The 12,150-nt window shown below is 46.3% G+C and overlaps 1 protein-coding gene across 1 annotated transcript in view; it reads left to right on the top strand.

Annotated features, from left to right (window-relative positions):
- The window catches only part of HCN4 (hyperpolarization activated cyclic nucleotide gated potassium channel 4), a 95,699-nt gene that overhangs the window by 47,001 nt on the left and 36,548 nt on the right, over window positions 1–12,150 (top strand). Inside the window, exon 3 of the mRNA XM_065847474.2 lies at window positions 9,172–9,333. Within this exon, the coding sequence (XP_065703546.1) occupies window positions 9,172–9,333 (162 nt within the window). The remainder of the gene's footprint in view (window positions 1–9,171; window positions 9,334–12,150) is intronic.

Genomic DNA, 12,150 nt, shown 5'->3' with positions numbered 1-12,150 from the left:
GTGTCCAGGCCTGCCAGGCCGCTTCTTTTCGTGAGTCTTAAAATCGCTAATAGTATAAAAAAAGTCAAGGGGTAGAAGTTGTGCTTGGTTGCTGTGGTTGTAATTGAATTAAGCTAGAGGACTGAGTTAGCTGGAAAGTTCGCAGCCTCCCTGCAGAATGCAAGCTGTGCTGGAAGCAGCAATAGTTTATGCTTTTTTACATAAATATAGTCAAATATAACACGTTACCAGCGTTTTGGCCGATGCCCTGATCTCTGTGTGCTGCTTCTATAGGGTCCCCCATGGCTATGGAGCCGCAGGCCAGATTTCTGTAGGGACAGAGCCTATAAACTTGTGCTTCAGACTGCTCGAGCCCCTTCTAGGGTGAGCTGGAGGCCTCACCTGCCTGTGCAAATGTTGCTTTGCTAATGCAGAGAAAAGTGTTTTGAAGACAAACAGGCACGTGCTGATTCTATTGAGGGATGTGCATTTTTTGGCTCAGCATCTTTCAGTTCACTCTTACAGATATCCGAATGGGGAATAGTGGGTTAATATGCATGTGCTTTGCTCTCTCGATTGAAATGCGAGATGCATTAAAGAAGTACTAATTGATGAAGAGTAAACTGCATGGGTTCTGCAGTTCTTCAGCAAGTTTGCACTTATTGGGCAGGACCTAATGGGTTTATATTATATCCCAGGTGGTAGTCATATGAATCCGTACATAACGTTAAGTGATAATCTTAGATTTTTAAAAACCTGTTAGGAATCTTAAACTAAAAAATTCAGCTGTGACTGAAAGAAATATAAAGACAAAGGTCACTGCTAATTTCTTTGGAGAAGACAGTTTTCTTTCTCATTTGAAGGGTCTGTTCTCTTGATGTGATTTCCTTTCTCCCGTGTTCTGGTTGTGTGTTTATGGATACAAATACAGCTGGCAGTCCCTAGGTCTCTGGGTCAGGCTCGTTCATGTCTGTAAATGGGGACGGGGAGGCACTGTGGCAGACCAGATGTTCATTTAGTCCACTCTCCTGCTCTTAATAATCATCAAATGTTTCAGTGGGGCATACGATGGATTCCAAAACAACAGCTATACATTAATCTGCTTACAGGTAAGATTTATTCCTCAGGGTTTTTTAAGCACTGAAAAGGAAGAATATAAACAGATTTTTTAAAAGTTGTTTTTAGTCAGCCATTTATTTATTTAGGCATGCATTTAATATCCTGCCAAGTTCCTGGCCCAGAGGATTACACGATACTGATGTCTTTCTGGGATATTTGTGTCTTACCTACCTGGCAGCATTTCCTCCCTGGACCAAACTGTCCCAGAAGGTGTTCTATAATGTAATTACTGTTTTTTAACTCCTACCCCTTAATCAGGAATCTTTGAACTATGGTAAAGCCATCCCTCAGTGGAAGGCAAACAGCTTCACAACAGTATGTGACAGGGCCCAGCTCTCACACCTGGTGTTGCTGCTGGGAGGAAAGAAGATGGGGATCCCCTTCCTCAGAACACCTATTTATATGAATTTGTAATTCACTTACTGAAAATAGATCTGTGCTCCAAGGGAAAGGGTGTCACTGACCTAGGTAATAGCATAACCTGATCAATGTTGCCATGAGTGCTTTGTTTCATTACTTATCCATCCTAACTGTTTTAACTGACTTTGTCCCTGGTAGCTCAGTGCGCTCAGGGGGTGTTTTCCCCCTTAACTCAGTGAATTTTTGATCAGACCACAACCGAGGTCCTTCTGACACAGTCTGCAGCCTGGACTCACCTCCATGGTCTGACTCATCCAGCAGTTACCTCATCTTGCTGCTCGATACCTGCGCCCGGTCTGGTCCAGCCTCTCCCCCCACTCTGAGCTCCTCGATGCCATGCCCAGGCTGTGACAGGTGTCACCTCTTACCCTGTGCTACCCATGTTTTCCTAACGCCCAGTTTCAAACCAGTTACATTTCTTGTCTCCTTCTCAGGTGTTCATGCTTCCTTTCCTCTCAACCTCCCAGATATTTCTTTCCCTAGGTGTATCTATGTATAGCTACTGAGCTAGACAGACCTTTTGCCTGATGACTGTGGTCATTCTTAAACTTCCAAAAAAGCCTGTGACCTATTTCCAGAAGTGATTCATTGCCAGCCTCTCGTAAGAGCTACAATTCCCAAAGATGCAGATAAGAGCCACGAGAGATTTATAAAAAAAAAAAAGCCTAGGGAGGTAAGATATCTAATTCCCACAGAGAGCGAGACACCTAACCTACTTACAGCTCTGGGGGCTTGATTTTCTTTTCTCCAAAAGCATTTAACTATATCAAGAGATACTGCTGCAAACCTGAGCGGTAGGCGTATGGGAACATAAGCCCCATTGAAAAGCAAATGGGTGCATCCTCCAAAGTTATAGAGGTTCATAAAAAAACCCTGGCCTCAGTCCTTGCGTCGCTGTTGTGGGACACATCCCCTGGGAGGTGACAATGCCGTTGTCCCTGTGTGCTGGTGGCACTGGCCAGCTCCTGTCCCTCCTCACTAGCACCCATGGGAGGCTCCCAGCTCGGCTCAGTGCAGGCAGAATCCAACCCTGAACATTTTTCCCTAGAGATTTAAAGAAAACGATGCAGGAAAGACAGTCGCTCGAGTTGTGCTAGAAAATATTTTTAAAAGTCTGTGGCGTGTTGCCGTGGTGACGAAAGTTCTTAAAATGCTGAAGATTAAAGTCGAGGCTGGGAATGGTGGCATGGGGAGGAGAAATGGGGCTGTTGTCTTGACAACCTCCACTCTGAGAGTGCAAGAGGCAGAACACATGGTGGTGGCGGGATCTTTGGGGTTTATATATATCTATCAACATCTGCCGTTTACGCCAGCTTTCTCAGTGCTAATTAGTCCTGCTATTTCACCTTTCTCTGCTGTGAATACTTTCCAACAGACACAAGTCTCTGAGGGAGAAGGCAAGAAGAGTTAGATCACCTTGGGAGGAGGCAGAGCCTTGCGTCGTGTTCTGGCAGAGCTTTAACAGCACCAGGCTGCTGCAAGATCACTTCTCCCTGCCCCATGTGCACATACACACTGCAGCTTTTCCTGACGCTGAAGTGACTGTTTCTGACCGTCAAGGGGACCTGCTTGGGCTCCAGTTGGTCGACAAAATACACGGGCAGTGGTTAGAGCAGGAGATCAAAGCTGGCATCCCTAGATTTGACTCCAAACTTTGCTCTCGGCTTTCTCTGCAACCTCTGGGAAGTGGCTTTTCTCTTTTATATGCCTCATTTTGCCCATCTAGAATAGTGGAGATCACACATTCACTGGAGATATTGAAGCATACCAGATTAATGTCAGCCGAGCCCCTTGAGACCTTCAGATGAAATCTGCCACAGCAGCACAAAGGATTATTGTATTTTAAGTGTAAAATCTACTTGGGTATCTCTCTTAACACCTGGCACTTGGTGCACTTCTCTCAAACTCGCTGTTCCAGGCAGCTCTGAGACAAGCAAACTTCATAATATGTTCCCCCGTGAGCGTTAAACCTAATGAATCACAGACCCGAATCTCCTCTCGCACTGACTCAAGGCAGCATCAGCAACTCTGCTGACATTGATTATGTCATGTGGTGCCAAGCAAGCATAAAAAGAGAATCAACCCCAAACTCTGGCCTTCATCTAAAACTTGATCTTCTGGCTCTATTTTTCCTTGCTGGCACAGCAAAAAGCAGGCAAAACCGAATCTCACACCGTCTCAAACTGTCGAGCGCATCCCTGCTTCTGCACGCTGCTTGCAGATGTATCTGTGCGGCACAGATGATTTCCCATCTCCAGCCCATCTGCTCTGTGCTGGCTGGTGCTTTCAGCGTTGTCCCAATACAATCTGGATCTCAAAGCTCCCTCTTTCCCTCTCGTACCATTGCGCCGTTCTGCCAAACACATGGTGATGAGCACGGCGCAAAGCTGTCTGACCCAAAGCTGATCCTTCGTAAGGGACTCCTGCTTCCCAGTACACTCTGGAGTTGTAAATAAGCCCAAACTGCTGTCCTTTACGTAATTTTTCTTCCTTAACTAAACCCCTTTTCAGCAGGCCAGCCTGAGCAACAGTTGCCTCAGAAATTCAGAGTTTGTATGTTTTAGTGGCAAGAGCAGCATTAGCAGCATTTTGTCGCTTCTTCCAAAACAACCAGATGTGTGTCCTGGTGAGTTACTCAAGACGACAAACCTTTTGTAGTAAAATTAGTTTATGTTTTGGCACAGCTTAAGCATGAAATCACTGCAAGAATGAATAGAAAGTTGGGGAGGGCGAGGAAGGAGCAAGTAAAGGAGTTGTTGATGCATTTCTCCTTGCAGCATCAAGGAGAGAGAAAGAGCAACTCAGATGTTTTGTTTTGCTTTGCTGAAACATTGTTTCCCAGCAGTGCGGGTTTCCTCAACAGGCTGGATTTCTTGGGGAGCTGCCCTTTCTCTCTCAACTCGGCTTTCTTGTGTGTGTCCTCACAGTGTCTGAGTTGCTCGAGGCTTTTGGCTCTGTGTGAGCCTTGTGTATGCTAGAGCTTCCACGCTTCGGTGCTTTAATGTGCATAATGCTGTGTGTGCCTGGAGAGGATTTTTCCTCCTGGGGAAGCCCCATCCTGTGAGCTCCACGTGTTGTTTGTCTTTCCCCTCGCTCCAGCCTCCCAGGACGGAGCTGCACGCCAAGGCTCCCAAACCCTTATCCTCTTATGTGGGTTGTGTCAGTCAAGACTTGCTGAGTGTGGAGAAGGTGACGTTTTGGCCCTTGCCACTAGAATTTGCGCTGATTTGTGATCCCTAAAGGAGAAAACCCCCAGGTTTTGTAATGAGCTGCCTTTAGTTTGCACATTGGCCAGAATGAGTAAGAGCTTAAACTATTGTCCAGTCAGTTCTTGGAACTAAACAGGACGAGGCCCAGCCATGATGCGGGGACTTAGTACAACCACCCTAGAGTAATCTAACAGTATTTTAGGCTCAGAAAAGCTCTGCACAGCAACCACCTATCCCCAGTATATCAAGAGATTAGCACTGGGGTTTGAAAAGGCAGCTAATGCCTCTATGAGGAAAATGTATTTTTACCTCTGTTGTTATCTACAAAGGCCAAGAAAGGAAGGATGAAAGACATCTCAACTTTCTCCCCCATAGTTCACAAACACTCTTCGAAATATAAGTAAATAGGTATTTCCTTACAGCAGAACAACCTTAGCTGTGACTAGAGCACTCAGAATAACATATGACACTGTTTTGATTCTTTTTTGACATTTGTGTTTCCTTTTAAGGTCTTTGGTTTTTTGAAGCCATAAATTAAGAGTCAATTCCTCGCTTTCTGTGAAGCTGGAATAGTGTCATAGCTACTGGATTATCCACAGGGGCTTTATCACAGTTGTTTATTAACCATAGCGAGGATACAGACACCAGCACTGGCTCAGGACCTGCAGGCTCTCTTAGCTTGGAAGTGCTACAGGAATACTGATGCACCATGGCTTTCAAAGAGCTGAGAAATTCTGGTGACCCATTGGTGTGGGTAGCCACACTGAGATGTGTGCCAACAGAAAACAACGCGCCTAATTAAACATACGACTTGGACTTCAGGCAAAGCCCTTGTTTCACTGCCAGAGCTGGATCCCCACTTCTCCAAGGTGTCCTTGATTTCTTCCAACCCAAGTGAGCAGGCTGGAGGAATCCTGCTGCAGCACACAACTGTACGGAGCCGTTTGGGGCTGACAAGATTTCAGATTCATACCGATGGGATCCCGATAGCTTGTTCTGTATTAGCCAGATTTCCAAGATGGAGCTTTTTAAGTAGAGATGACTTTGTTGAGGAAAGTTTTGGTGCTCTCACTTTCCCAAGCTGTTCTTTCAGAAAGCATTGCAAGCATTGCAAGAGCCAGCTTTGTAACTGAAGACACAGGTTGTTTTGGACAGTCAAGAAACAGGGATATTAGCTCTATCATGTAATACCCTTGGAAAGAGGTACCTTTAAGCGTGAATCCGTGCTTTGTCCTTCTCCTCGCTCCCCTTTTCCCAATCAGAGGCAGCAGAAAGCCAGAAAGCACAAGCAGTCCCAGGGGCAGAAGAAGCTCTGAGACCCAGCCTGGATTGTGTTACAACACAACAAGAAAGCCCTGAGTGTTAATGATGAGAACCAGAGATGTTCCATTCACCATCCACATTCCTCTGCTTGTGGCCCAGCTATTCTCGAATATTTCTTCCCTGTCTCCCTGGTGAGCTCCAGACTGCTTAAGGGCACTGCAACTCTGACTTAGACACTCTCCAGCACACCAATGGAGTTAATATTCCTGCAGCACAGCCACCCATTTACACGAGGAGCTTCTTCTCAGTAGTTCCTGTGTGCCACACAGTCAGTGTTTCTTATTTTTCTCTTGCATGTGAATGCAAATGTATTCCAAGGAGTGGGCCAAAGCTGGTAACTCCTGTAACTGGCATTTGAAATAGGATTTGTCTCACCTGCACTTCAGACATTTACAGTTGGAGTTCATTATCTAGGCTTACTTTATGGGCAGCAGAGAGAAACAGGAATTCCTGTGTGTGATTAGTGCATCTCCTCGGGTAAATAAGTGCCACAAATCAGATGGCATACCCTCTGGATGTGTGTTTCCATCCAGTGGCTCTAATGACAGGTTAGATCTCAAGGTCCAAAGACGCTGAGTCCACCAGTTCCTAAATCCCTGTCCCTGGCTGCAGTTCACTGGGTTGCAGGAGGGCTGCAGCTCTTTAAAAAACACACATAGATGGGAGAGGAAAAGTCATTAGCACAGTAAAACCCTGGCGATACAAAAGATCCATTCAGTGATCCTTCTGCAAACTACTGCTCTGGCTTTGTTAAAAGCATAGCCCGTGGCTGTCGCTCAGATAGGCTGGATTCGCTTTGGGTTATCTAAATGAGAATGATCATTTCTGCAATGGGGAAAAAAAAAAATGATGAAACCAGTAGGAATTATTCTTTAGGAATTATGTGCTCAGCTTTCATATTGAGTCAGCATTGAAAGTCAGATTTCCTAGAACAGCCTTTCATGTGGTACTTTGGATATTTTCTTATTTTCAGCCCAGAAATATCGCTAGAATGACCCTTCTCACACCAGGTGACACTGTGGACTCTATGTGCATCTTGGATGCGGTGGACATAATGGGCTTTAGAAGCAGTTAACCAAATCATTCGTCCTCGTCGTTTCCAGCGTCCTTCTCTGGCTCCCTCCCGGTCTGAGTTGAGCATGTTGGCATCTCTCAACGCGTACGACCTCGTGGCATCCCGATTAGGTGGGGAAACAGAAATTCAAATTGAATGGTTAGCTCTGACAGCAGAGTGATGAGCCAATTCAGCTAAACCGACAAACCAGGATTCCTTTATTTTATAACAAAAGTTTTCTGTCTTTTTAGCTGCTTGAACTGACTTGCAATGGGAGCCGGGCAGGCTGATCCCTGGTCTGGGCAGATATGACGAGTACATAGGTGTTCAGCACTCAGGTTGTGCTAGATGTGCTGCTCTCTGCGGTTTCAGTCCCTGTTGCAGCGAACCGCTGTCTTCTCTAAGCCTGTGTCAGTGTCTCTGTGCCTTTTGGCCCCCTGCCTGGTGCCTCATCAGAGAGTTTTCTTTACAGGTTTATTTTCAATCCAAAGAGTGGATAGTTAATGCAGGAATAGAGCTGGGACATGCAGCCCCATCTGCTTCACAGTGCTCTTGTTTACTTCCTCCCATTCCCCTGCTTTTTGTTCCCTTCCATTCAATCCAACCAGAATGTTGTGTCACCAGACTGCGGGCTGGGCTGCAAACCATCCGGGCTGGATGTGCCTCCCGAGAAGGCTGAGCTCATTCCGCTTCATTCACACACAGCAGTCCAAATAGTTCACTCTTCCTCTCCCAGAAATGGCAAGACTGCGTGTGGGGAGATGTGATTAATGTTTCTCCAGGTGAAGCTCTAGGGCAGGACACATTGGCAGGGCTGGGACATGCCTGATAGGCCTCTGGCCCTCCCATCTCTGTCACAGATTGCCATGGTGACACAGCACCATGTGGGAGAGGATGCCAGATGTGTTTGGGGTCTCTGTTTTCAGGGTGATACGGTCAACTTCTTTAGCTGGAAGCCAGCACACCGTGAGGACTGGTCCTTACTGGATCCGAACCACTGTCCAGTGATGGGTTGAAGGTCTCGTCTCTTCATGAACTGTGTTAATGGCAAAAGAGGCCAGGAGGTGGGCTCTGTGCTGAACCACACTCACCAGAGCCCAGCTCTCTTCACTGTGGCACGTTGTACGGAAGGGAAATCCAAGCCTGGGTCGATATGTGGTTCAGTAGAGCAGGCGCCAGCATCCCCTGTGTGTCTAGCTGTCATCACAAAGCTGGCCATAAAACGACAAGCACCCCCAAAACTCCAAAACACACCAACCATAGGGAAAAAAATAAGTGTCCAGCAAGCAATTCTTGATCATATGTGCGGCTTTGATAATAGGTTACCTGGGTTTCTCAGCGTGCCCTGGTATGGCTAGTACTAAAGACAACGTGGCCTTAAACTCCATTTGCATTAGAGAACTGACTGCAGAGATGTGGTTGCACCTGCCCCGTTTCCAGGTTTCTGGGCTTCTTTGCTAAGAACTGTTTACAGCTCTGCCTCGTTTCTCTTTTCCTTGCACACCTGCATGTAAGACTGGAAGTGATATAGCTGCAGAATACAAGAAAAACAAGAAAATGGTTGATTCAGATCTTCTTCTAGAAGTCTCTGCTGAGTTTGAGGCCATTCTTTCTTGCATTTGATATTTGCAGGGACTGCATCTGTTGTGCAGTACAAAGACAGCTTCCACCATGGGTCAGTGCCTAGCACACATTCAGCAAGAGCAGAAATCAAAGAAGGGCATTGCAGTCAAAAAGATGTAATGATAGAGTTTATTTCTGAGGAGTGGCTGGTGTTCCAGAAATATTTGCAACCAACCTATCTTATAAAATCAGTTACAGAGCTTTTAATATAAATTAGAAGGCAAAATCAGAGGGCAGAAAGGATGAATGACTATGATTTTGTGTTTTGGTTTTTAATCTATTTTTCAGCTGGTTCTGCTTGCATGCTGTGATTGACCTGAGCTGAGCTGATGCAGCCTTTTCTGCTACTTTAGCAAGGTTCTTGACCCTGATACTGCATCTAATTATATTGGGTTGGTCGTTTGGGGACCTGCCATCTAATCCGCTCCCTCTTGGCCCCTGCAGATCTTCCACATGACCTACGATCTGGCCAGCGCGGTGGTGCGGATTGTGAACCTGATTGGGATGATGCTGCTGTTGTGTCACTGGGACGGCTGCCTCCAGTTCCTCGTGCCCATGCTGCAGGACTTCCCTGATGACTGCTGGGTGTCCCTCAACCGCATGGTGGTAAGTGCCTGGCCTGAACCCAAGCCCTCGATCATGGCATTGATCTCCCAGCGCTAACGTGGCACCCTCCAGCTTCCCATCTAAACCCACGTCCTTTTAGGGCATTTCTCCACTATCCAGCAGTGTGTTCAGGTGGGATCCCTGTATATATTCTGCCACACCACCCACAATTATATGGGTGAAGTTTTGTATGTCTGGACTCAATGTGCCTGGGGTTTCTTCCTCTTATTCATGCCTCTGCCTCAGCCAGGAACAGCTACCTTAGAGGTTCTTGGTTCGGCAAAAAATGAGTGAAAACTGTAGGGAGTGTACATCATTTAAGCTTGAATAGCATTAAAAGGAAATAAGATAACCACAAAAAATTAGATTGAAAGATACAAAAAAGCACTAGGACTTTCCACAGGCAGAGGCTGAAAAGCGAGGGCAACCACTAGGAGGCAGCAGGTATGTTTGTAACATTAAGATCATTTGGAAAGACCACCATTCAAATACGTCGTATAGATTTATTTGACATTAGTGAGAAGGGAATTAAAGAACTGCTTTGTTCCAAAACAGTACCTCTTAAGCACCCAATCAGGGTTCATGCAGAGGTTCCCATCCACAGATGGTATGAGATATTTTCTGCAGCTCAAAATTTACGAGGTTTCTTTGTAATAGTTTGGCTACTTCATGGCATTCTTTAAAGAAAACCTTGAATTCAAATTCAAGGTATGCACCTTGATGTTCTGTCACAATCACCAAGTTTCCCTACCTTGCCACAGACAATTTCTCCAAATCTTGTATGTGTTGGTCTGGATTTCCATGGAGTACCATGTTTCAAATGCTAGGGACCCGTGATAGGAAGGATCCTTCTTTTGGCTGCTAGATCATGCCAAGGAACGTTTTGTGGGCATGGGGGCTCCTTTTAGGCAGTCTGTGCAATGAGACAGTCTCAGGGACGCAGAGCAGGAACCAGCCCCATCAGAGCCTGCCTAAAGCAGAAGGCAGGAGCCAGGCTCCCTCTCCTGGCAGGAGACAGCAAAGAGCAAGAGTGGAAGCTTTTCTTCTGGGGTTTGGGCATCGTGAGCCAAAGGCAGGAGGCAGAGGGGGGTCCTAGAGCCATGGCTGGGGCTGATCTGTATTTCCCATTGCTGATCCCAAGGGAAATTGAAGGGTGGATCACCCACACTTCACCCCAGGGAGCTGCATAATATCCCATTAGAGTGGGATGAAACATTCTGCCAAGCCACAGTTCAACCTCCCTTTGCCAGACTTCCCAATAACGTCCCAAGCTGTGCTGCTCACTCTGCTATTTACTGTGGGGGAGATTTGTACCATATGGTAGATGCACGGGGAGTTCACGGTACCTTTCAGCCATCTCGCTGAGAATTCAGGATCTTTTATTCAAAGGGACAATGTCCAGTTGATTAGGCAGCAAAAACTGACAAAGCTTAAAAAATTGCCTCTTATTGCAGCTCTTAACCTCCAGATTCCCCCAGCCAATTTCTTCTTAAAAAAAATATATAATCAGGCACTGGGGCAGAACAGAACAAACGTAAAATGTATAAAAGAACTGCCAACTTCCCGTGCCTCCCACATGCAGAGCTGTGGGCACATGCTACCCATGCCTGAGAAGAGTGAGCATCCACGAAAAAGTCGCCTGTTTGGTGTTTATTTATTCATTTCTTCCCTCTGCAATAATCATTCACTGCCTGCTGTTGAAAGGCGCCAGACTGACAGTTCTGGAGACTAGAGTCCTTTATTTATCTACAGCAGAAGAACAACCCATGTAGCAGCTGCCTTATCTTCCCCCATGCTGCCTTTTTATTATTTATATGGCAGGAGCAATGAAAGATCAGGGCCCCATTGATCTTGTGCTATTCGGGTTCAAAAGGACATAGGGCTTTTCATCCTGGAGAGCTCAGAGGTGCACACAGAAATCATCCTCATCCCATGAAGTGGCTTGGCCATGGTGGCCTTGCAGGACAGCTTCAGAGCAGCAGGTTTGAGTCGTGTTTCCTTTACCTTAACACTTGGATGGAGACTCCTGTCTGATGGCAACCAACTTCTTTTGCTTTTCCCATCTGACCCTGGGGGAAGAGGTGAAAGCCAGGACTGCAGAGTTACACACTCAGATGGAAGCTGCAACACAAGCTGCAGAGTGACATGAAGAGTCAAAACAACCAGGTCTACTGGTAACTGGTGCATGAAGAGCCTTCACAGAACCAGCAATGGCGGACATGCCTGACGAGGAGAAGAATAATCGCATGGCTGGAGCACTGACTGAAAGCACAGCACCTGGGTTCAGTTCCCAGCTCAGTTCGGTGTGATTCCAGGCGAGTCAGATGGGGGGCTCCGAGAGTTGTTCTCCTTCCCCAGGTACTTTCTTGAAAGGTGGCAGAAGACAGGACAGAGAAATAAAGGCGGGGGGAAAGATGCATCCCACAGGCAGGAGGGCTCAGCAGAGTCTTCAGGACAGGCAGGGTAGAAAGTTTCTATACAGAGCAGAGCTTTACCAGGCAAAGACTCACGCTGCAGTAATTGTCTTCCAGCCTTGAGAGCCTGTGAAGCTGGGAATTAAACTTGCCTTGTGTGATTTTTTTTCTGCTTCTCCTCTGCAGCTAAATCACCTTCACTTTTTCCACTTAATAAAAGTGGGAAAAAAAAATATGTATTATCTCAGTGACTGTCTCAGAAATGGAGCTTCATGAAACTGGGATGAAGAACTCGAGAGATGATTATATGCCCCACTTCAGCTCCAGAAGCTGTACAGGAATATGCCAGCCCCAAAATAGCTTGGTTTTAGAATATTTAACAAAGAGAATAATTAGTTCCGGA

This window comes from Patagioenas fasciata, chromosome 12 (assembly GCF_037038585.1).
Source record: "Patagioenas fasciata isolate bPatFas1 chromosome 12, bPatFas1.hap1, whole genome shotgun sequence".
Lineage (NCBI taxonomy): Eukaryota > Metazoa > Chordata > Aves > Columbiformes > Columbidae > Patagioenas > Patagioenas fasciata.
Note: the sequence above shows the minus strand (reverse complement) of the source record. Positions and strands in the feature narration are given on the sequence as shown.